Source organism: Pelophylax lessonae (assembly GCF_965119305.1).
Source record: "Pelophylax lessonae genome assembly, chromosome: 7".
Taxonomy (NCBI): domain Eukaryota; kingdom Metazoa; phylum Chordata; class Amphibia; order Anura; family Ranidae; genus Pelophylax; species Pelophylax lessonae.
The window spans coordinates 294,421,496-294,448,701 of record NC_138774.1 but is presented as its reverse complement, the minus strand read 5'-3'; the positions used below and the strand labels follow the sequence as shown (position 1 = coordinate 294,448,701).

The following is a 27,206-nucleotide window of genomic DNA, read 5'->3' as shown; positions in this document are numbered from 1 at the left end:
TATTAAATTGTAAAAATGTGATTTAAAACAGACCCGTATACAGTTCTTAGACTACATCATCCCTCCTGAAGGGCTGAACCTGGATCCAAGCCATCCTAGACTGGCCTACCCCCAAGAACGTAAAGGATGTTCAACGGTTCTTGGTGTTCCCAAACTTTTACGGAAGATTTATTTAAAAATGTTCAAAACTTGTGGCCCCCATTACTCATGTGACAAGGAAGGAGGCATGCTTCCAGTGGCCCACAGAGGCAGAAATGGCTTTCTCACATCTGAAAACCTTATTCACCACTGCACCTGTACTGGCACATCCTAACCCAGAACTTCCCTTTATAGTAGAAGTAGATGCCTCCATTACAGCCATTGGAGCAGTTCTTTCTCAGAGAATTGGGGAAAAAATGTTATTACACCCATGTGCCTTTCATTCCCGCAAAATGACAACTGCAGAACAGAACTATGATATCGGCAACAAGGAACTTTTACCAATAAAGGAAGCCTTCACTGAATGGAGACACCTTCTGGAGGGCAACACACATCCCGTAACTGTCCTTACTGACCACAAAAATCTTGAATTTATTAAATCCGCAAAGAGGCTCCATGCAAGGCAGGCAAAATGGACTCTTTTTTTCAAGATTCGATTTTGTCATTTCTTACAGACCAGGATGTAAAAATGGAAAAGCAGATGGTTTATCGAGAATTTCTGGTGACTCTTCTACTGACTTAGAACCAGTAAGTACTATCTTACAAGACAGACACTTTTTGGGAGTAATGTACCCTGCAGTGCTTCTTTCAAAGATTAAAGAAAGTTATGATCGGGACCCACTCTTGAACAATCCACCAGGAAATTTACACATGGACTTTCATGAGGGCCACTGGACCTTTGAAAAAAGAATGTATGTCCCTGAAGTGACACGACTTAAGGTCCTTCAGTTGGTGCATGATTCAAAATCTGCTGGTCACCCTGGAGTTAGAAAAATGGTAGACCTCCTTGCTCGTACCTTTTGGTGGCCTTCCTATCGGAAATATGCAAAGGAGTATGTTCTCTCATGTGAAACCTGCGCCTAACACAAAGTACCACGCTCCCTCCCGGTAGGTCTTCTATAGCCTCTCCCTGTGCCATCGCAACCATGGGGATCCATTTCCATGGATTTTATTGTGGACCTACCCCCTTCCAAGGGATTTACAGCTATCATGGTGGTGGTGGACCGTTTAACTAAGGTGGCTCATTTTGTGCCCATCACTTGTATTCCTATAGCTGAAGACACTGATGAAATATTAATACGAGAAATTTACAGACTGCATGGGCTCCCAGATGAAATAATATCAGATTGAGGAGTCCAGTTCACATCACGACTATGGAAAACATTCTGTTCTACTCTGGGAATCGAAGTTAACCTATCAACTGCATTTCATCCACAATCAAATGGGAAGCCTTAGAGAACGAATCAAACTTTAGAGCAATTTCTTCGTTGTTTCATCTGCCATCTTCATGATGACTGGACCGAATATCTACCATTAGCAGAATTTGCTTACAATAACTCCTGCCATAGTTCCATCTCTCAAAGCCCATTCTTCGCCAAATATGGAAGTCCTCCATCTTTTATCCCCGGAATTCCCGTAGAGTCATCTTTACCAACTTCAAATGCAAGGGTCTCGGCTTTACAAAATAACCAAGAATTACTGAAGAAGACTTTACACAACGTTCAAGAATCCTTTAAGGCAGGAGTTCCCAAACTGTGGGTCGGGACCCACTGGTGGGTCGCGAGCTGCGTTTGAGTTGGTCGCTCTGAGCCAGAAATCACTGAGAGCGGGCCCGCTTAAATTGTGCTGTGCGAGTCTGCGCAAATTACAGAGAGCCAGAGCAGTCAAATTGCGATGTATTCAGGACCCCACCCGCGCAGTTTACGGAGGCCGGTCTGCATTTCCCGCAAGGAGGATACTTGCATCATTGAGTACGTATGTTGGCTGTTATGTAAGGTTGTAGGATATGTTCATGGGGTGTAGAGTCAGCTCCTCGGTCCTGCTGGTGGCAGCGGTGGTGGCTAGACTGGCGGCGGGATTCTCTCAGCTATAGCGGGCAGAGACAGCAGCCTCGGTGTCATAGGAGGACCAGGTGGCCCGGCGGTGTCAGGAGTTAATGGCAGCTTCTATTTCTAATTTAACATCCCCCTCTCTTTAAAATATGCATTACTATTATTATTTGCATTTATATAGCGCCAACAAATTCTGTAGCGCTTTACAATATTCAATTACAAGCAAGTGGGTTTCGAAAAATAACTGTATTCAGAATCAGAAGTGGGTCCCGGCCCAAAAAAGTTTGGGAAGCCCTGCTTTAAGGTAATTGCAAATAGACACAGACGAACCATTTCTCCATATTCATTAGGTGATAAGGTCTGGCTATCCATTAAACACTTACATCTTAAACTTCCTTCTCAGAAATTTGGTCCTAAGTTCATTGGACCCTTCAAAGTAATTGCACGAAGTAATCCTGCGGCCTACAAACTTAAACTACCACCTTCAGTGAAGATCCATCCTGTTTTCCATACTGCTCTTTTAAAGCCTTTCAGAAGTAATCCTTCTTCTGGTCGTACACATTCCCCACCAGACTCTGTCCAGGTGCAATAGGAAGAAGAATTCATATTGGATAAAATTCTGACTGCCGTATGCATAGTGGTAAACTACAATACATATTAGGATGGAAAGGCTATGGACCACAGGGGGATTCATGGGAGCCTGAGGAACACGTTCATTCCCCTAGGTCAGGGGTCTTCAAACTTTGGCCCTCCAGTTGTTCAGGAACTAAAATTCCCATCATGCCTAGTCATGTCTGTGAATGTCAGAGTTTTACAATGCCTCATGGGATGTGTAATTCCGCAACAGCTGGAGGGCCGTAGTTTGAGGATCCCTGCCCTAGATTAATAAGAGGATTTCTCCAGAGATTTCCTCAAAAACGTGACCCTAAGACATTCAGGGAGGAGTGGAGTACAGTCAGGACCTGGGCTCGAACCTGGGACCTCTTCTGTATCTGGCATTGATTCTTCTCACTGAGCTATCTGGGATAATTGGACAATACTGCCTGATCTGTTGGACAACCCTACCTTGTGTCTTGATTGCTATTGTCCCTTAAAATCCTTGCTCCTCCCATGAACTTCCTATATAAGCCTTGCCTCTGCACTTCCTCTCGCCAGATTATTGTGGTCTGATCCTGCAAACTACTTAAGCGACTTCTATTGCTGTTTGGAAAATGACTTTGGCTTGTGACCCCAACTACTAAACTCTCCTCCTGCATCGACCTTGACTTGTGACCCCCGACTATGAAACTCTCTCCTGCACCGACCTTGGCTTGTGACCCCCGACTACGAAACTCTCTCCTGCACCGACCTTGGCTTGTGACCCCCGACTACGAAACTCTCTCCTGCACCAACCTTAGCTTGTGACCCCCGACTATGAAACTCTCTCCTGCACCGAACTTGGCTTGTGACCCCCAACACAGATTTTTGGTCTAGTAATTCAGACTTTCCTATCTCTCGCTGACCTGAGAACTGAGCTTGCCTGACATGGTCGGACACTCATTACAGGTATTGAGTGTGGACCACACAAGGCCACACACCAGAGTTGAAGCTGTTGTGGCTGCAAAGGTGGGCCAACTCAATATTGAACCCTACGGACTAACACTGGGATGCCATTAAAGTTCATGTGTGTGTAAAGGCAGGCGTCCCAATACTTTTGGCAACATAGTGTATGTGTCCATGGGCTGTAGAGGTTTCTATGCTGAGAGGGCACGCTCCTAGCACAGTGTCTGAGCTGTCGAGAAGGTCTGCCCTGATCACACGACCATTGTATTTGGTTATCACAGTGGTCACATGATCGGGAGCCAGTCCCATCATCTCCTGGTCTCTAGTAATGATCAGGAGCCCGTCCCATCACCTCCTGGTCTCTAGCAATGACCGGGAGCTGACAGGACTGGCACTCCATCATGTGACCACTTTGATAGCCAATTACAGTGGTCATGTGATCAGACAGACCCCCCCCCCCCCCAGTGTAATAGCCCAGTTGAAGGGACACAACCACAGACCACGTGTAACCACACCAGCCCAGGACCTCCACATCCAGCATCTTCACCTCCAAGATCATCTGAGACCAGCCACCCGGACAGCTGCTGCAACAATCGGTTTGCATAACCAAAGAATTTCTGCAGAAATCGTCTCAGGGAAGCTAATCTGCATGCTTGTGGTCCTCATCGGGGTCTCCACCTGACTGCAGTTCGTCGTTGAGTGGGCAAATGCTCACATTTGATGGTGTCTGGCACTTTGGAGCCGTGCTATCTTCACGGATGAATCCTGGTTTTCACTGTACAGGCAGATGGCAGACAGTGTGTATGACGTCGTGTGGGTGAGCTGTTTGCTGATGTCAACATTGTGGATGGAGTGGCCCATGGTGGCGGTGGGGTTATGGTATGGCCAGGCGTATGTTGTGGATGGAGTGGTCCATGGTGGTGGTGGGGTTATGGTATGGGCAGGCGTATGTTGTGGATGGAGTGGTCCATGGTGGTGGTGGGGTTATGGTATGGCCAGGCGTATGTTGTGGATGGAGTGGCCCATGGTGGAGGTGGGGTTATGGTATGGGCAGGCGTACGTTGTGGATGGAGTGGCCCATGGTGGCGGTGGGGTTATGGTATGGCCAGGCGTATGTTGTGGATGGAGTGGTCCATGGTGGTGGTGGGGTTATGGTATGGCCAGGCGTATGTTGTGGATGGAGTGGCCCATGGTGGTGGTGGTGTTATGGTATGGGCAGGCGTACGTTGTGGATGGAGTGGCCCATGGTGGTGGTGGGGTTATGGTATGGCCAGGCGTATGTTGTGGATGGAGTGGCCCATGGTGGCGGTGGGGTTATGGTATGGGCAGGCGTACGTTGTGGATGGAGTGGCCCATGGTGGTGGTGGGGTTATGGTATGGCCAGGCGTCTGTTGTGGATGGAGTAGTCCATGGTGGTGGTGGGGTTATGGTATGGGCAGGCGTACATTGTGGATGGAGTGGCCCATGGTGGCGGTGGGGTTATGGTATGGGCAGGCGTACGTTGTGGATGGAGTGGCCCATGGTGGCGGTGGGGTTATGGTATGGGCAGGCGTACGTTGTGGATGGAGTGGCCCATGGTGGCGGTGGGGTTATGGTATGGGCAGGCGTACGTTGTGGATGGAGTGGCCCATGGTGGCGGTGGGGTTATGGTATGGGCAGGCGTACGTTGTGGATGGAGTGGCCCATGGTGGTGGTGGGGTTATTGTATGGGCAGGCATACGTTGTGGATGGAGTGGCCCTCCCCCACCCTGTCATCATAGATACCTATCCCCCCATCATCTCTACCCCTCCCCCCATCATCATAGATACCCATCCACCCTATCATCATTACCCTCCCCCACCCTGTCATCATAGATACCCCCCTCCCCCCATTATCACTACCCCCCCCCCATCATCATGGGTACCCATCCCCTGTATCATCCCTACCCCCCCCATCATCACTTCTGCCCCATCATCACTATCCCTCCCCCCCCCATCATCATGGACACCCATCCCCCCCATCATCACTACCCCTCTCCCCCCCCCCATCATCATGGACACCCATCCCCCCATCATCACTACTCTTCCCCCCATTATCATAGATACCAATCCCCCCATCATCACTACTCTTCCCCCCATCATCATAGATACCCACCCCCCCCTCATCATCACTACCCCTCCCCCCCATGATCATAGATACCCACCCACCATCATAGAAAATGGGAGCAAAAACAAAAGTGTTGTGTTTATAATTTTGTTCAGTGTATATATACCAGTCATGACATTCACCCCCGTGTGATTATTGACCCCCTCCCCCCCATCCCCTTGCTCTGTGGGGTTCCAGTGTTAGCGCATGATGCAATCCTAAGTATTTATTAAGCAGATCATTGAAGAAGCTGCCAGCTCTGGAGCGCACCCAGCAGCTCCAATTATGCCACCCACCTCCTAGCGACATTTGGCAACGCAAGAGGTTGACATGTTTTATCTGTGGTTCATTTACATATGATTTGTATAACGCTCGATGTTGGATCGGCTACATTAAAGCAAACCAGTGAGAAAAAAATGTGGGGTATTCGGGGGTAGCAGTGCTACGAAACATCCAAAGCTAGAGACAAGTTCCGCTAAAAACAACCTCAAAAGGGAATATTTATTAAAAAAAAGAGTCAGAGCAATTCGCCCATTGAAAGTGCATGTATGTTTTTGTGAATGGTGTGGAAAAAACCCCCAAAAAAAAAACGAATGTTATTAGGCTATTCCCTCTCCTAATTTCAATTTTGTTCATTGAGTTAACCACTTAAGCCCCGGAAGATTTTACCCCCTTCCTGACCAGGGCCTATTTTGCGATTCGGCACTGCGTGACTTTAATGGACAATTGCGCGGTCGTGCGATGCTGTACCCAAATTAAATTGATGTCCTTTTTTCCCCACAAATAGAGCTTTCTTTTGGTGGTATTTGATCACCTGTGCGATTTTTACCTTTTGCGCTATAAACAAAAAAAGAGCGACAATTCTGAAAAAATAACAATATTTTTCACATTTTTTTATATGAAATTCCCCCCCCCCCCCCCAAAATTTAAAAATCAAAATTTTTTAACATTTTAGGCCAATTTGTTTTCTGCTACATATTTTTGGTAAAAAAAAATCGCAATAAGCCTATTTTGATTGGTTTGCGCAAAAGTTATTGCGTTTACTAACTACGGAAAAGATTTATGTCATTTTTATTTTATTCAGTTTTTTTTTTAAACTAGTAATGGCTGCGATCTGCGATTTTTTTTTTTTTTTTTTTTTTTGCGGGACTGCGACATTGCGATGGACAGATCGGACCCCTAACTGATCATTTTAACACTTTTGGGGGTACCAGTGACATTACTACAGTAATCAGTGCTATATATATGCACTGTTACTGTAAAAATGACACTGGCAGGGGAGGGGTTAACCCTGTGGGTGATCAAGGGGTTCAATGTGACCCTAGGGGAGTGATTCTAACTGTGGGGGGGGGGCGTGGCTTCTGAAATGACCATAGAGACCTGTGATCCTATATAGAAGGATCCCAGGAGCTCTGTGATCATTCCAGAGAGAACAACGGTCAGCTGTGTTTACAACATCCGATCGTCCTTCTCTCTCAGCGGGGAGCGATCGTGGGTGTCAGGCGGTTTGCGCAGGAGAGCCACCGTGCCGCAGTAAAAAAGACGTGCACTCAACTTCTTTGGTGGACCATGACGAGGCCTGTTCTGAGTGGAACCTGTCCTTTTAAACCTCTGTATGGTCTTGGCCACCATGCTGCAGCTCAGTTTCAGGGTCTTGACAATCTTCTTATAGCCTAGGCCAGTGATGGCGAACCTTGGCACCCCAGATTTTTTGGAACTACATTTCCCATGATGTTCATGCATTCTGCAGTGTAGTTGAGCATCATGGGAAATGTAGTTCCAAAACATCTGAGGTGCCGAGGTTCCCCATCACTGGCCTAGGCCATCTTTATGTAGAGCAACAATTCTTTTTTTTTCAGATCCTCAGAGAGTTCTTTGCCATGAGGTGCCATGTTGAACTTCCAGTGACCAGTATGAGAGAGTGAGAGCGATAACACCAAATTTAACACACCTGCTCCCCATTCACACCTAAGACCTTGTAACACTAACGAGTCACATGACACCGGGGAGGGAAAATGGCTAATTGGGCCCAATTTGGACATTGTCACTTAGGGGTGTACTCACTTTTGTTGCCAGCGGTTTAGACAGTAATGGCTGTGTGTTGAGTTATTTTAAAGGAACAGCAAATTTACACTGTTATACAAGCTGTACACTCACTACTTTACATTGTAGCAAAGTCTCATTTCTTCAGTGTTGTCACATGAAAAGATAGAATAAAATATTTACAATATTTAAATGTGAGGGGTGTACTTACTTTTGTGAGATACTGTATGGCCAGCCTTAGTTCAAAGAGAGACCGCACATCAGATCACCTGTGTTTGATTGCCGGCTAATGCATGACCATTCCATACTCCTCTAATAAAAACATTTATATAAAGAACGTAATTACGCAAAATCCAGAAATGGTGTAAAATATTAATAATATCCATTAAAAGGGGAAAAAAAAAGAAAAGAAAAATACAAATAAAATTAAAACCATTAAGAAAAGAAAAAAAAAAACGCAGAAAAGATAAAAATATAAATATATATATTATAAATAAATATATAAATATAATATAAATAAAACTAACACAAATGTAAATGAAAACATAAAAAAAATATTTTTTGATGCACAAAATAGACATAAAATATTTCACATTCATGATGTGCGGTATATAGTGTTTGTAATACAGGCCATAATATATACACTATATACCACACATCATGAACGGGAAAATATATTATGTCTATTTTGTGTATCAGAAATCTTTTTTGTATGTTTTCATTTACATTTGTGTTTATTTTCTGGTATGCAATCATGTTGTAGATCGCTTATATTTTTGTCTTTTCTGCGTTTTTCTTTCTTTTCTTATTGGTTTTAATTTTATTTGTATTTTTCTTTTTTTTTTCTTTTTTTTGTTGGTTTTCATTTTATTTGTATTTTTTTTTTTTTTTTATGGATTTTATTATTATTTTATACCATTTCTGGATTTTGTGTGATTACGCTCTTTATATAAATGTTTTTATTAGGAATATGGAATGGTCATGCAATAGCCGGCAATCATACACCGGTGATCCGATTTGCGGTCTCTCTTTGAACTTACACTGTAAATAGAATGCGTTTTTGCCATATCGATGTTGTGAACAAGCACGGTATGTTCGTGTGAAACGCGTCAACTTGTCCCTTGTCTACCCGACTTTTACCTAACACTATTTTATTTCAGCTGTGGTGTGCGGCCATATTTATCTCTGCTATCCTCATGAAAGGGGGGGGGGGGGGTAACTCTTCTGGAGGTCAAGTTGTTAAAGACTTTATTTTACAAGTTACAGCGTTATCATTAGGAATTTTTTTTTTTTTTTACTCTAATCACTTTTAACTGTTTTGAGTGCTTGTCGCTTTAATAAAAGTGCAGTTATCCTTTAAATAGGTAGCAGCTGTGATTTGTTTAGCACATTGGCTCTCTGGCTCATGGGATTTGCCCGGCCTTGTTCTAGATTTCACTAATGACATTATTATCGTTCTTATCTTGGAGCCTGGTCTGCAGCAATCTGTCACAGACATACCTAATTTTACCTGCAAAATAAGTAAGCCCCACCCACTGCTCCCAAAAATCATTTCTAAACCACCTAGCCACACCCCTATATATATATATATATATATATATATATATATATATATATATATATATATATATATAATTATAAAAAATATTATTATTATAATAATTATAAAAAAAATGTGTGTGTGTGTATATATATATATATATATATATATATATATATATATATATATATATATATATATATACAGTGCTTTGCGAAAGTATTCGGCCCCCTTGAACAGGTCATTAGGAAATTAGATGTGTAATTTATGCATTTAGAACACCTGAAGGTGCTCCTTGGATGTTGGGTCTCTGTGTCTATGTAGCCAGCCTGGGTAAAAGTCTCACACATGTGTTATCGCCATACTCATGAGGATTAGCAGAATGTATTTTGGGGTGTCATTTTTGCTATGTACATGCTACTGTGTGTATATATATATATATTTTCTTTTTTTTTTTTTTAGCAGAGACCCAAGGGAATAAAACAGCAATCGTTGCAATTTTTTATGTAACACGGGATTTGCACAGCGGTTTTTCAAACGCAATTTTTTTGGGAAAAATAAAAAAAAAAAAAAAAATATATTCCAATTTTTTTTGTAACATAGCAAAGATAATGTTACGCAGAGTAAATAGATACCCAACATGTCACGCTTTAAAATTGCGCACACTGGTGGAATGGCGAAAAACGACAATACATAAAAATTTCCATTGGTGACGCTTTAAAAATTGTACAGGTTACCAGTTTAGAGTTACAGAGGAGGTCTAGCGTTAGAATTATTGATCTTGCTCCAACGTTTGCGGCAACACCTCACATGTGTGGTGCAAACACCATTTACATATGTGTGTGTGACCTACGTTTGCGTTCGCTTCTGGGGATGGGGGCGCCTTCTTTTTTCATATATTTTTACACTGTCCCTTTTAACGTGTTTTTTTTATTTACGGTATTTTTTTATTTTATCACATTTATTTCTATTACAAGGAATGTAAACATCCCCTGTAATAGAAATAAGGATGACAGGTCCTCTTTATGGAGAGATCTGGGGTCAAAAAGACCCCAAATCTCTTCTTTTTTTTTTTTTTTTTTTTTGCTTTTAAAAAGGTAGTTTTGATCTCTTGCTTAAAAAAAAAAAAATAGTTTACTTCCACCCTGGACCAGAAGTGACCTCATGATGTCACTGCATTCCTCCAAGGCCATAGAGGCGATCTAGTCTTTGTTCACCTTTGTGACCAGATCGTTTTTGGGGCGCTTTGGTAAAAACCATAAGCCTGAGAAACACTGGAGGGGGGTCTGATGGTGTACGTCACCTCCCGCCATTTCTGAAGGCGATCCAGCGGCTAATGAGCCACTCGGAACGCTTTCATGAGAAAAAGAATGCCGAGGTTATGGCTGATAGCTTCACCCATAATCCCGGGAAACCACTTGCAAACCCGTCAATGATGTGGCACTATTCCTTCCACTGACACCAATGATGGGGCACTATTCCTTCCACTAACACCAATGATGGGGCACTATTCCTCACACTGGCACCATAGATGGGATACTATTCCTCCCACTGACACCATAGATGGGGCACTATTCCTCCCACTGACACCATAGATGGGGCACTATTCCTCCCACTGACACCATAGATGCGGCACTATTCCCCCCACTGACACCAATGATGGGACACTATTCCTCCCACTGAGACCAATGATGGGGCACTATTCCTTCCACTGACACCAATGATGGGGCACTATTCCTCCCACTGGCACCATAGATGGGGCACTATTCCTCCCACTGACACCATAGATGGGGCACTATTCCTCCCACTGACACCATAGATGGGGCACTATTCCTCCCACTGACACCATAGATGCGGCACTATTCCCCCCACTGACACCAATGATAGGACACTATTCCTTCCTCCCACCGATACCAATGATGGGGCACTATTCTTCCATTTGACGTCAATGATGTGGCACTATTCCTCCCACTGACACCAATGATGGGGCACTATTCCACTCATTGACACCAATGATGGGGCACTATTTCTCCCACTGATACCAATGATGGGGCACTATTCCTCCCACTAACACCAATGATGGGGCACTATTCCTCCCACTGACACCAATGATGGGGCACTATTCCTCCCACTAACACCAATGATGGGGCACTATTCCTCCCACTGACACCAATGATGGGCCACTATTCCTCCCACTGACACCAATGATGGGACACTATTCCTCCCACTGACACCAATGATGGGGCACTATTCCTCCCACTGACACCTATGATGGGGCACTATTCCTCCCACTGACATCAATGATGGGGCACTATTCATCCCACTGACACCAATGATGGGGCACTATTCATCCCACTGACACCAATGATGGGGCACTATTCATCACACTGACACCATAGATGGGACACTATTCCTCCCACTGACACCAATGATGGGGCATTGTTCACTTCCACCTTTGGCAAGACAGTTTCTAGTTCTTCTGGCCACAGTCCAGCTCCTCTAAAGTCTTAAGCACAGTAAACTGGTCCTTTGTTTAGAATGTTTGGCCTAGCCCATAGCCCCCACAGTGTAGTCCCCAAGCCTCCATTACTCTTTAAGTTAAATATCTGCTCAGCCTGGAGCCTCTCCATTATCAATTTATCTAACCATGTCTTATGGTGAACCACCCACCTCTCGATCCTTCCGAATCCTCACTTTTCTTCACCCTCCAATCTATAGATATAACTTTGGATGCATGTGTCTTGTAGATTTCATTGTTTAGTTTCTTTGTGTCTCACCCTGTCTTATTTTTCTGCCTCCCTCTTTCTCTTTTGCAGCTCTTCTCTATCTTTGCCTTTGCGACATGCGGAAGTTACTCTGGACAATTCACGCTCAGCGTCGACTGTAGCAACAAAACCGAGAGCAAGCTGAATATTAAAGTGGACTTTGAATATCCATTTAAGTGAGTTTGTAGTCATACGCTATTTTCTTTTTGTATGACTTAACATGAGCTTCCTATGCATTTAATACGGCAAGTCAGGTATGGAGGTAATTAAATGCAACCGGTGGTACGAGGAATATGTTAGGGCACCTTTTTTAACCTCTTCTGAAAAGTTCTTGGTGCCTGGCCACCATATTAATACATTAACTCAAAGGTATTACAGTTTATGGCATCCAGACAACTAGTACATGTTTTCTTTAAAGGGGATCTGTCAAGGCATAGATATGGGATCCACCATTGATGGCTTGTTCTTGAGTTGCCAGCTATTTCGCATTGCCTTCTCATTCATATCAGTGGATTCCAAACTGTGGCCCAGGGGCCAGATGTGGCCCTTTGCTTTATTTTATCCAGTTCCTTGGTCACTATTTCATCCACTGATACCAACACTGGGGCATTATTCCCCACCCCTCCCACACTGACCCCAATGATGGGGCACAATTCCTCCTAATGGCACCAATGATGGGGCACAATTCCTCCTAATGACACCAATGATGAGGCACAATTGCTCCTAATAGCACCAGTGATGGGGCACAATTCCTCCTAATGGCACCAGTGATGGGGCACAATTCCTCCTAATGGCACCAGTGATGGGGCACAATTCCTCCTAATGGCACCAATGATGGGGCACAATTCCTCCTAATGGCACCTATGATGGGACACAATTCCTCCTAATGGCCACCAGTGATGGGGCACAATTCCTCCTAATGGCACCAATGATGGGGCACAATTCCTCCTAATGGCACCAGTGATGGGGCACAATTCCTCCTAATGGCACCAGTGATGGGGCACAATTCCTCCTAATGGCACCAGTGATGGGGCACAACTCCTCCTAATGGCACCAGTGATGGGGCACAATTGCTCCTAATAGCACCAATGATGGGGCACAATTCCTCCTAATGGCACCAATGATGGGGCACAATTCCTCCTAGTGGCATCAGTGATGGGACACAATTGCTCATAATGGCACCAGTGATGGGGCAAAATTCCTCCTAATGGTACCAATGATGGGGCACAATTGCTCCTAATGGCACCAGTGATGGGGCACAACTGCTCCTAATGATACCAATGATGGGGCACAATTGCTCCTAATGGCACCAGTGATGGGGCACAATTCCTCCTAATGGCACCAGTGATAGGGCACAATTCCTCCTAATGGCACCAGTGATGGGGCACAATTCCTCCTAATGGCACCAATTATGGGGCACAATTCCTCCTAATAATACCAATGATGGGGCACAATTTCTCCTAATGGCACCATTGATGGGGCACAATTCCTCCTAGTGACACCAATGATGGGGCACAATTCCTCCTAGTGGCATCAGTGATGGGGCACGATTCCTCCTAATGGCACCAGTGATGGGGCACAATTCCTCCTAATGGCACCAGTGATGGGGCACAATTCCTCCTAATGGCACCAGTGATGGGGCACAATTCCTCCTAATGATACCAATGATGGGGCACAATTCCCATTAATGGCACCAACAATAGGGCACAACTCCTTCCACTGACACCAAAGATAAGGCATTGTTTTTTCCCACTGACTTCGGGACCTTTTCTACTCCCAATGGCCACAGTCCGGCCCCCAAAAGTCTAAAGGACAGTAGACTAGTGATTTGTTTAGAAAGTTTACAGACTTTCAGATCTAAAAGGATGCAGATCTAAAAGGTTTGCAGATCTAAAGGATGTAAGGACGCATTCTGAATGATGAGGCATCAAGGGGGCACGTTGAAGGCATTAAGGGGGCCCTTTGGAGGATGTTAGAGGGCACTATGGAGGTTCTATTTTAGTACCTCCAGAGTGTCCCTTCATCTACTCCAGAGTGCCCCTTTACATCCTCCAGTGTAATCCCCTTACATCCTCCAAAATGCCCCCTAGTATGGTCAGTGGCAGAACTACCAGGGTCGCAAAGCCAACCTGGGCCCTGGCATTCTGCCACTGTGCGGGGCCCCCAAGATGGCAGGAAGGGGGCCTGCTGCAAACCATGAGAAAGGACCCCAGGATGGCATCAGGGGGGCTCTTCATGGGTTCCTGCACCAGGGTCCTGGAGGTTCTAGTTAGGCCTCTGGCCAGAACTCTGAATTTGGACCTTCAGATTTTAGTATTTGAATAAGGGGACTCCAGTGTTGCAGACTCCTAAGGTGCTCAGGAAGAAGACTCTATGTACGTCGCAGGGGTGTCCAAACTATGGCCCTCCAGCTGTTCAGGAACTACAAATCCCATGAGGCATTATAAATCTCTGACATTCACAGACATAACTAGGCATGATGGGAGTTGTAGTTCCTGAACAGCTGGAGGGCCATAGTTTGGACATAACTGGGTCACTGTGGAGGATCTCCTACATCTTCTGGATCCTATATTTTCTTAAGTAATAAAAAAGGTACACTTTTTTGTAGACAAGGCAGTTTTAAAGAGTTCCTGATCACATCTGAACAAGGTTCCAGTTGGGGGCAAAACCAAGATAACCAGAGACAGGCCCTACTTGTACCTGGTCCTGTGCCAACTCTAGTGACTTGGTTTATAAAGCAGCAGTGCTGTGAACGGCTCCCGGGAGGGAAGAACTAGATGTGCATCAGGAGGGAAGGGATTAGTGGTGCTGAACTATCATCCTAGATTGATCCTATCAGTCGTTAGCAACAGAATCAATTAGAGAGCAGAGACAACGCACCTGCTCCTATGGTGTCACACCCTCGCTGGTCAACCCAACCAGGTATTGCAACTCCCTTGATACCAGCGAGATCCTACAGCATTTTGGCCAAGTAGGTGCTTTCTTTAGCTATTTTGTCATCATTGAGCTGCCCCCGATGACAAAGGCCTTCAGGGGATCTGACTCAACTTAAGAAGAGGATAACTATGGGCTGAAATAAATACAAAAGGATGATGGGCCCTTCTGGGTTTTGGCAAAACCAGAGAACAGCTTTATTGACTTAACAGGTAGCAACATCATTGGGATTAGAAGTCCTTCGTGAATACTTGACACCCTAAATGTCAACTATAACAAGTATTTTTGGCAAAAATATGAATTACATTTAATAAAAATGAAACCAATAATAATAATGTTCATAAAAGATATGCAGACAATGAACAAATGCCCCTTACTATGGGGGTTATTGGAGAAGAGTCCCTTACATTGATGGTCAGTAGGAGAGGAGCCCCTTCATGTTGGAGATGAGTGGGAGAGTTTTCCTTTACTTTGGTGGTCATTGGGAGAGGTGCCTACATACATTGCTGATCAGTGGGACCTTACATTGGTGGCTGGTGGGAGAAGATTTCCCCTTACATTAGTGGCCAATGGGAGAAGGCAACCCTGTAAAATCAGTGGAGATGTCCACTCACATTGGTTGCTCAGACGTAGAGGTGCCCCCTTACATTTGGGCTCAGTAGGAGAGGTGTCCCCTTACATTGGTGCTCAGTAGGAGAGGTGCCCCCTTACATTGATGCTCAGTCGGAGAGGTGCCCCCTTACATTGGTGCTCAGTAGGAGAGGTGCCCCCTTACATTGGTTGCTCAGTAGGAGAGGTGCCCCCTTACATTGGTGCTCAGTAGGAGAGGTGCCCCCTTACATTGGTGCTCGGTAGGAGAGGTGCCCCCTTACATTGGTGCTCGGTAGGAGAGGTGCCCCTTACATTGATGCTCAGTCGGAGAGGTGCCCCCTTACATTGGTGATCAGTAGGAGAGGTGCCCCCTTACATTGGTGCTCGGTAGGAGAGGTGCCCCCTTACATTGGTGCTCAGTAGGAGAGGTGCCCCCTTACATTGGTACTCAGTAGAAGAGGTTCCCCCTAACATTGGTGCTCGGTAGGAGAGGTGCCCCCTTACATTGGTGCTCGGTAGGAGAGGTGCCCCCTTACATTGGTGCTCGGTAGGAGAGGTGCCCCTTACATTGGTGCTCAGTAGGAGAGATGCCCCCTTACATTGGTGCTTAGTAAGAGAGGTGCTCCCTTACATTGGTGCTCGGTAGGAGAGGTGCCCCCTTACATTGGTGCTCAGTAGGAGAGGTGCCCCTTACATTGGTGCTCAGTAGGAGAGATGCCCCCTTACATTGTTGCTTAGTAGGAGAGGTGCCCCCTTACATTGGTGCTCAGTAGGAGAGGTGCCCCCTTACATTGGTGCTCAGTAGAAGTGCTCCCTTCCATTGGTGCTCATTAGGAGAGGTGCCCCGTTACATTGGTGCTTAGTAGGCGAGGTGCCCCCTTACATTGGTGCTTAGTAAGAGAGGTGCCCCCTTACATTGGTGCTCGGTAGGAGAGGTGCCCCGTTACATTGGTGCTCAGTAGGAGAGGTGCCCCCTTACATTGGTGCTCAGTACTAGAGGTACCCCCTTACATTGGTGCTCAGTAGGAGAGGTGCCCCCTTACATTGGTGCTCGGTAGGAGAGGTGCCCCCTTACATTGGTGCTCGGTAGGAGAGGTGCCCCTTACATTGGTGTTCGGTAGGAGAGGTGCCCCTTACATTGGTGCTCAGTAGGAGAGATGCCCCCTTACATTGGTGCTTAGTAAGAGAGGTGCCCCCTTACATTGGTGCTCAGTAGGAGAGATGCCCCCTTACATTGGTGTTCGGTAGGAGAGGTGCCCCTTACATTGGTGCTCAGTAGGAGAGATGCCCCCTTACATTGGTGCTTAGTAAGAGAGGTGCCCCCTTACATTGGTGCTTAGTAAGAGAGGTGCCCCCTTACATTGGTGCTCGGTAGGAGAGGTGCCCCGTTACATTGGTGCTCAGTAGGAGAGGTGCCCCCTTACATTGGTGCTCAGTAGGAGAGGTGCCCCCTTACATTGGTGCTCGGTAGGAGAGGTGCCCCCTTACATTGGTGCTCGGTAGGAGAGGTGCCCCTTACATTGGTGTTCGGTAGGAGAGGTGCCCCTTACATTGGTGCTCAGTAGGAGAGATGCCCCCTTACATTGGTGCTTAGTAAGAGAGGTGCCCCCTTACATTGGTGCTCAGTAGGAGAGATGCCCCCTTACATTGGTGTTCGGTAGGAGAGGTGCCCCTTACATTGGTGCTCAGTAGGAGAGATGCCCCCTTACATTGGTGCTTAGTAAGAGAGGTGCCCCCTTACATTGGTGCTCGGTAGGAGAGGTGCCCCCTTACATTGGTGCTCGGTAGGAGAGGTGACCGTTACATTGGTGCTCAGTAGGAGAGATGCCCCCTTACATTGTTGCTTAGTAGGAGAGGTGCCCCCTTACATTGGTGCTCAGTAGGAGAGGTGCCCCCTTACATTGGTGCTCAGTAGAAGTGCTCCCTTCCATTGGTGCTCATTAGGAGAGGTGCCCCGTTACATTGGTGCTTAGTAGGCGAGGTGCCCCCTTACATTGGTGCTCAGTAGGAGAGGTGCCCCCTTACATTGGTGCTTAGTAGGAGAGGTGCCCCCTTACATTGGTGCTTAGTAGTAGAGGTGCCCCTTACATTGGTGCTCAGTAGGAGAGGTGCCCCCTTACATTGGTGCTCAGTAGGAGAGGTGCCCCCTTACATTGGTGCTCAGTGGGAGAGGTGCCCCTTACATTGGTGCTCAGTAGGAGAGATGCCCCCTTACATTGGTGCTCAGTAGGAGAGGTGCCCCCTTACATTGGTGCTCAGTGGGAGAGGTGCCCCTTACATTGGTGCTCAGTAGGAGAGATGCCCCCTTACATTGGTGCTCAGTAGGAGAGGTGCCCCCTTACATTGGTGCTCAGTAGGAGAGGTGCCCCCTTACATTGGTGCTCAGTAGGAGAGGTGCTACCTTACATTGGTGCTTAGTAGGAGAGGTGCCCCCTTACATTGGTGCTCAGTAGGAGAGATGGAGGAACTTGACTGGCCTGCAGAGAGTCCTGACCTCAACCCTTTGTTCCAGTAAAGGGAACTCTTAAGGCATCAGCATACCAAGACATTTTGGACAATTTCCAAACAGTTTGAGGATAGCCCCCTTCCTGTTCCAATATGACTATTCTGCCTCTGCACCGAAGCATCGGCGGGTGCCGGCAGACACCGAGTCTGCGGTACTCTCCGATCAGCTCTTGCACGAAGCAAAGTCCATAAGGACATGGATGTGCGAGTTTGGGGTGGAGGAACTTGACTGGCCTGTACAGAGTCCTGACCTCAACCCAACAGAACACCTTTGGGATGAATTGGAGTACAGACTGCGAGCCAGACCCTCTCTCCAATATTCCCATAGACATACTCCTAAACCTTGTGGACGGCGTGTGTGTGTGTATATATACAGTGTATATATATAGTGTATATATATATATATATATATATATATATATATATATATATATATATATATATATTAGGTGGGTGTGTGTGTATATATATATATATATATATATATATATATATATCTACAGTATATATATATGTGTGTGTGTTTTGGGGGTTCTGAGTAATTTTCTAGTAAAAAAAATTATGATTTTTACATGTAGGAGAGGAATGCCGGAATTTGCCCAGTATGGAAGCGCTTACCACTTCCCCCAAATGGACGTGCCCGTACGTCCCTGGGGTTCAGTGTTAATACCAGGATGATGCTTGCACCTACAGGCATCATCCCGGTATCATTTTTTGCAGCTGGCAATCCCCTTCCAGGCAGAAGTGATCCGAGTGACTAATTAGCCACTCAATCACTTCTGCAGTTGGCGGAATGGAGTCCCACCCCCCCTCCCGCCACCGCCATCTCTCCCGTGCTCTCCAGTCCCATCGCGGTGCAGCCAGTGGCGATGGCTGCCCTATACAGAGAGAGGAACTGACGTTGTTCCCCTCTCTCTGTAACCCTGGAAAGTGGGGGGGGGTGACGAGTATTCGTCACTTCCTGTTCCGCCCCTTTGTTTACCTGACCACCAGCGGCCAGAGCAACAGCCAATCCAATCAATCTGTGTCTGATCGGCTGCATGGGGGGCCAGAAGAGAGATTTGGGGTCTAATAGAACCCAAATCTCTCAAAAAAGAGGACCTGACACGGCCCATGCTATCACAAGGGATGTTGTTCATCCCTTGTGATAGCAATAAAGTGTAAACAAAAATAAAGAAAAATTAAAATAAATAAATAAATAAAATAAATAAATAAAAATAAAAAATAAAGTGTAAACAAAAATAAAAAATTAAAATAAATAAATAAAATAAATAAATAAAAATAAAAAATAAAGTGTAAACAAAAATAAAAAATTAAAATAAATAAATAAAATAAATACATAAAAATAAAAAATAAAGTGTAAACAAAAATAAAAAATTAAAATAAATAAATAAAATAAATAAATAAAAATAAAAAATAAAGTGTAAACAAAAAAAAGTCAAAAAAAATTTGTTTTTTAAATGAAGTAAAAAAATTTAGGTAAGAAATTTAAAGCACCCCCGTCCCACCGTGCTTACACACAAACGCGAACTCATACGTTACTCCTGCTCCCATATGTAAACGGTGATTGCACCACATGTGTGATATCTTTGGAGTGAGAGCGATAATTCTAGCGCTAACCTCCTCTCTACCTCCAAACTGGTAGCGTCGCCTATGGAGATTTTGAAGTACCGAAGTTTGGCGCCATTCCACGAGCGTGCGCAATTTTGAAGCGTGACATGTTGGGTATCTATTTATTCGGCGTAACATCATCTTTCACATTATAAAAAAAATTGGGCTAACTTTACTGTTTTTTTTTTTTTTTTTAAATTGATGAAAGTGTTTTCTTTCCAAAAAAATAAAAATTGCGTATAATTAATTTGCTGCGCAAATACCGTGTGACGTAAAAAATTGCAACACCCACCACTTTATTCTATAGCAGTGATGGCGAACCTTGGCACCCTCAGATGTTTTGGAACTACATTTCCCATGATGCTCAAAAAACACCGCAGAGTGCAGAGCATCATGGGAAATGTAGTTCCCAAATATCTGGGCTGCCAAGGTTCTCCATCAATGTTCTATAGGGTCTCTGCTAAAAAAAAATATATATATAGTATATATAGTATATATATATATATATATATATATATATATATATATATATATATATAGTGTATATATATATATATATTTATATATATATACAGTGTATGTATGTGTATATATATATATATATATATTTGTATATATATATATATATATATATATATATATATAATGTTTGGGGGTTCTAAATAATTTTCTAACAGAAAGTTGATTTTTACATGTAGGGGAGAAGTGTCAGAATAGGCGTGGGAAAGATGCGGTTAAAAAAGTAGCGCAACAGCACCACGGGAAGGATTACATGGTTTTATTATCTCCCATTCACCCGCTACCTGCCAAATCTTTATTGCAGTTGATTCAGTTTGCATCGTAACATTAAACAAAGCTCTCTCCCATTCACCCAGCCAAGTTGTTTCAGAAAATAGAAGCAAGTCGTCCCTTGACAACTGTTTCCGTATTGTAACAAATTGCATTTGCTTCCATGCAGTGTTGTAATTGGGTTTTACGGTGAAACCGGTCAAGAAACAATATGAAGGAGGGGGAGGGGATGGCTCTGAGCAGTCCTATTAATGACGGCCTGGAGGCCAAGGCATGACTGTTTTAAGAGACAATTTAACTAAAAAGCAAGAGCACTTTGCAGATGGGCGGAGCTTTCCTCGAAACTGAATAAATCCCAAGGGCCATTCTTAATATGCTGTTTCAGCTTGATGGAGCTTTCATATGTGTTTATTCAGTCATAGGATTATACTGTATATGGAGGTACATAGTGAAAGAAGTCCCAGCTATAAGGACCCGGCCTTTTTCTTACACTTGTTTTTTACAAGTTAAAATCAGTATTTTTCGCTAGAAAATTCGGTAGAACCCCCAAACAATACATCTATTTTCAATATATACAGTGTATATATATATATATATATATATATATATATATATATATATAGAAATGTGTATATATATATATATATATATATATATATATATATATATATATATATATATTTAAAAAATTATATATCCTCCAAGGGCATTACGTAGAACCCCCAAACAATACATCTATTTTCAATATATATATTTTTTTTCCCCTATATATATATATATATATATATATATATATATATATATATATATATATATATATATGTGTGTGTATATATATATGTATATATATATATATATATATTTAAAAATTATATATCCTCCAAGGGCATTACGTAGAGCCCCCAAACAATACATCTATTTTCAATATATATATATATATATATATATTTTTTTTTTCCCCTATATATATACATATATATATATGAAAATGTGTGTGTCTATATATATATATATTTAAAAATTATATATCCTCCAAGGGCATTACATAGAACCCCCAAACAATACATCTATTTTCAATATATATATATTGTATATATTTGTTTTTTTTATTCCCTATATATATATATATATATATATATATATATATATATATATATATATAAATAATATATATATATTTAAAAAATGATATATCATCCAAGGGCACAGATTAGAGGGGGGCCATCTTGCCCTCACTCAACTTCCTGCCCATCCGCACAGGGGATTGGATTGTTTTTCCCGCCGTCTCCGGTAAGCGGGGAAAATGACCGGGAAGAGGCGGGGGGATGGGCACCTCTCCTGCCACCCATAAAAGTGATACCGTGGCGAATCCTCTACTGGGACCACTTTTATGTTAAAGCGGACCGCCGGCCACGTAAAAAAAATACCAGGGTTATGGCTGCTATCTGCTGCTGCCATAACCCCGGTATTTAACGTCAAAGTAGCAACGTAAATACACGGTGGGCGGTCCGGAAGTGGTTAACCACTTGCCAACCGCGTAACGAACATTACAGGTCGGCTCTATTGCGCAAAATCACGTACCTGTATTTCATTTTGTGCAATAGCCACTAGGGGGAGCGTGCAGGGAATCGCCGGCTTTTTTTTAGCCGGCGATTCCCTGCACAGTAAGAACAATCAGCCGCTTGATCATTCTTAGAGTCGACCGGAGGGGCGGCAGGAAGGAATATCCCCTGGGGGCAGAAGTACACCATAGAGAATACCGAGGACCAGATATGAGTCTCGGAAGGCCCGGGTGCAACGTCATGATGTCACTCCAGGCCTGGCAGTTGTCAATACTGCAGTGATCTCTCTCGGCTGAACAGCCGAGATCATTTTTTATTTTTTTATTTTTATTTCAGGCTTTCCAGCCTGTAGGAGAGATCTGAGGTCTTATAGACCCCCGATCTCTCCATAAAGAGGACCTGTCATTCACTATTCCTAGGGATATTTACATTCCTTGTAATAGGAATAAAAGTGATCAAAAAAAAAAAAAAAATTAAAGGCAAAGTGTAAAAATAAAATAATAATAAAAAAAAAAAAAATGGAATTGCTACCGTCCCCACGTGCTCGCACGCAGGAACGAACGCATACGTATGTCATGGCCAAATATCTAAACGGGGTTCAATCCATACATATGAGGTATCGCCGCGAACGTTAGAGCGAGAGTAACAATTCTAGCCCAATACCTCCTCTGTAACTCTAACTTGGTAACCTGTCATTTTTTTTTAAGTGTTGCCTAGGGAGATGTTTAAGTACCAAAGTTTTGGCGCCATTCCACGAGCGTGCGCAATTTTAAACCGTGACATGTTGGGTATCTATTTACTCGGTGTAACATCATCTTTCACATTATAAAAAAAATTGGGCTAACTTTACTGTTTTGTGTTTTTTTTTTTTAATTCATAAAACTACTTTTTTTTCCAAAAAAAAAAAAAATTTGAGAAATTGCTGCGCAAATACCTACATAAAAAGTTGCAATGACCGCCGTTTTATTCCCTAGGGTCTCTGCTAAAAAAATATATATATATATATATATATATATATATAATGTTTGGGGGTTCTGAGTAATCATCTTTCACATTAAAAAAATAAATATATAGATTAAAAAACACAATATTTTCCCCAAATTTTTTTTTATATAATTTCTGAAAGTTTTTTTTTAAATTGCGTTTGAAAAATTTCTGCGCAAATACCATGTGACGTAGAAAGTTGCAACGACCGCCATTTTATTCCCTGTTGTCTCTGCTAAAAAAAATACAGAATTGGCTGGGAGGCAAGTGGTTAAAGTAACTTAGTGCCGTATCGCAAAAAAATGGCCTGGTCATGAAAGGGGGGGGGGGGGGGGGTAGCCAAAGTCCAACAAAAATGCGCACACCGTTCAGGACCGCCTTTTTTTTCCCTAGGGTCTCTGCTAAAGAAATATATATATATATATATATATATATAATATTTGGGGGGTTCTGAGTAATTTTCTAGCAAAACAAATGATGATTTTTACATGTAGAAGTGCCAGAATTGGCCGGGTATGGAAGTGGATAAAATGACCCAAACTGATTATTTAACAAATGTTTGTAAAATGTTTTGGTACGTTGGCTATTTTAGGAGTGACCTCTTTCCATAGAATCCTCCACCCTGACACTTAGGTTAGAGCTGGGCCTGCAGGCCTCGTTGCAGAGCGCCCTGTACATGATTGCTTCAGCATCTGCCCTTCTCATAATCTCCTTATCCTCTCCTAGCAAGGTCACCTCCTGCTTGTAGGACACCTTAGGTAATATTCTGCCTCTCTACTCCCTCCCTGCCTGATAGGAGCCACCAAAAGCCCATTGCATGCCTAAAATAATATTACTTCCAAAAAAAATAAAAGAATAAATGCACCCTTATTAAAAAAAAAAAGAGCATGTACAAAGTTTTTTGCTTTGCAACCATGGTCAGTGGTCAATGCCAGGATCCCGGAGACTTTTCCTCCAGCCCCAGATCCATAATGAGGAATGGCCTTCAGTGGTGGAGCTAGAGGAAGAGTCAATGGACGCAGTGATGTCATCATACATGTGCTCCAATGAGAGCCATGATGTCAGATGGGTCTGCTGTTAGATTCCATGGGGCTCCATGCAGTCAACCTGACAGGCCCTACCCACCCCCAAGTAAACACTGCTTTAGTTATGAATGAACACAGTGAGGGATTGGTACAGACCACTCATTATGTTCATTCAAGAAAGGAAGGGCCTGGTAAATATGACCTATTTATTGGACCCCCCCCCCCCCACTGTCCATCCTGAGGGATCCTATTGTGTGCTTGCAGCTGCCGGCAGGAAGGAAAGGAGGGAAGCCGGAAACACTGCAGGGGTGAAGGCCCACAGGGGTGCCTGGGCAGCAGAGGGAAACGTATGGTGCAGAGTGAGGGTGATCAGTGCAGCAGGGGGGCAATCACTGTACCCTTCCCCCACTGTCCATCCTAAAGGACCCATTTGTGTGCTTGCAGCTGCCAGCAGAAATGGGAGGCAAGAAGCTGGCAAAACTGCAGGGGTGGAGGCCCACAGAGGGGCCTGGGCAGCAGGGGAAAATTTATGGTGCAGAGTGAGGGTGATCGGTGCAGCAAGGGGGCAGTTACTGAACCCTTCCCCAATTGTCCATCCTGAAGGATCCTACTGTGTGCTTGCAGCTGCAGGCAGGAAGGAAAGGAGGGAAGCCGGGAACACTGCAGGGATGGAGGCCCACAGGGGAGTCCGGGCAGCAGGGGAAAATTTATGGTGCAGAGTGAGGGGGATCGGTGCAGCAGGGGGGCAGTTACTGAACCCTTCCCCAATTGTCCATCCTGAAGGATTCTACTGTGTGCTTGCAGCTGCCGGCAGGAAGGGGAGAATCAAAGCCAAAAACACTGAAGTGGCAGGGTGGCACAGGGGGGCCTGGGCAGCAGGGGGAAACGTATGGTGCAGAGTGAGGGTGATTGGTGCAGCAAGGATCTTATTGTGTGCTTGCAGCTGCAGACAGGAAGGCAAGGAGGGAAGCCGGAAACATTGCAGGGGTAGGGGGGCTCACAGGGGGGTCTGAGCAACAGGGGGAAACGTATGATGCAGAGTGAGGGTGATCAGCAGGGGGGAGGGCAATTACTGCAACTGATCCTCTGTATGGCTCTTTCTGCAGAAGGGGGGCCCAGGCACCAGGATGAATTATGTGTGGGCAGGGAGGGTGATCAGCAGCTGAAAGCTGGCTTGTCCAATATCTCCCACTAGCTTTCAACTGCTGATCACCCTCTTTGCCCACATATAATTCACCCTGCTGCCTGGGCCCCCCTGCTGGCCTGAGCCCCTTGCAGGAGGACCAGTGGTAGACACTTCTCCAAGACCCAGCAGGTGGAGCTGCACCAAATTTAAAGAGAAGCCTGCCGGATTCAGGTAAGTGGGTTGCAATGCACTCCAATGCATTTTTGCCAAAATGGCAGGATTTTGGTGAAATCTCCCAATTTTTCTCCAAAGATTTTTGGAAATGAAACCCTTTCATTTCACTCATCACTATTAAAAAGTAACAGCTCATCAAGTGTCCCCCATTGGCATGGTGTGAGTTAATAAATGCGTCCAACAAAGGTTGCGTCCTTTGTGACAGGTTCTCTTTAAATGTTCTTTTTTCCCCTTCTGTCCCACAGACTTCACCAGGAATATTTCGATGCTCCAACATGCCGAGGAGGTTCTACAACCAAGATTTTCTTAGTCGGGGATTACTCCTCTTCAGCGGAGTTTTTCGTCACAATCGCAGTGTTCGCTTTCCTCTACTCGCTGGGGGCGCTCATCACCTACATATTCTTACAGAACAAGTACCGCGAGAACAACAAAGGGCCAATGATTGTAAGTCAGCCTTTGGGGACTCCATGAAAAGCCATCAAACAGGGACTGGAGGAGAACAAAAATTTTCTTGAGCTACGTTCTGATGCTGGAAAGTCCTAGTTTGGGCAACCCAGGGCCAACATAGTCATCAGACATGGAAGTAATATCATTTGGGTTCTTAAGCAGCCAATGAGAAGGTCCTAGAAAGAGGTAGACCAGTGACACTCAGTAAGATTCAATATTGGTAATCTTTATTGACCTGGAAGAGCAAGCAAAGAGTTCTTGCGGAGGAACCTCCTCCTGTTTCGTCCCACAAGATCTTGCTTAGTTACAGCCTCTACAATTAGGCCCGGTCCTGCGAGTGAAACGTTTCAGGTAGGAGGTTCCCATGGGGGGACTCTCTGTTTGCTTGTCTGGATCAATAAAGCTTGCCAGTGTTGAATCTCATCAAGTGCCACCACTCTCCTTTCCAAGAACTGTGTGGTTAGTGAAACATAGGATGAGCCCCTTCCAGGTGTTTAGCACCCGGCGTGTTTGCACCCCATGGTCCTAGTGAAGGAGCAAGGCTGGGACATGGAAGTGTATATATCACATATATTATTAATAAAGCCTTCTCTCCATTATAGTTCTGCCCAACAGTAGACATGATGCCTATTACCTTTATTACTCAGCAAAGCCGGTTCTGTGTTCCTCTCTGATTCCGTTTTACGTTGTTACTGTGCCTGAGTTCATGGCTAGGCTCCAACTGTCATCCTCTTAGTCAATAGGAGTAGTCTCATTGGCTAGGGGAGCACTCCTACCTTGTTTCAGGAGACCACTGGACAAGGAACCTTAGAAACGCTGGCCATCGTTGTATATGGTCTACCCACTAACTTCACTATGAGGTCTTTAGCAACAATTGATTATCTGGCAGAAATCGACAATACCGTTATGAATTACGAAATGCGTTGGTTATCAACCCTAAATAAGGGCAATTTTTCCATACTTGATGGTCTATTTGATTCATTCCCTTGGCTTTCGTTTATCTACCGCACTTCAGTTTTTAATCTAAGGTCCTCCAATGGGTTTGGAGGCACCTATGACCCTGGGAGCAGCCTGATAGCCCTACTTATGTCACAGGGGTACAATATCAGTGAGATTGTTTCAGATCCAGCACCAGTCCCAACCCAATGTGCCCCTTACTGGAGCTACTGAGGCTCTTTTTATAGAAATTGACAGGAGTTAGCCAGGAAATCCAAGAAAGTCAGACCCCGGTAACAAAGTGATGCTATATAAGAGAAGAGCACACATTTTAGTTATTATTGTTTGGGGTTATATGCATAATATCTGTCACATTCATCTCCTCTGGGATCCAGGGGTCTCCTTTGTGGCATGCTG

At 44.4% G+C, this 27,206-nt stretch overlaps 1 protein-coding gene across 1 annotated transcript in view; it reads left to right on the top strand.

Annotated features, from left to right (window-relative positions):
- SYP (synaptophysin) overlaps nt 1-27,206 on the top strand; it is a 61,541-nt gene that overhangs the window by 17,027 nt on the left and 17,308 nt on the right. Inside the window, exons 3-4 of the mRNA XM_082263598.1 lie at nt 12,097-12,221; nt 25,652-25,850. Coding sequence (XP_082119724.1) covers nt 12,097-12,221; nt 25,652-25,850 — 324 coding nt within the window. The remainder of the gene's footprint in view (nt 1-12,096; nt 12,222-25,651; nt 25,851-27,206) is intronic.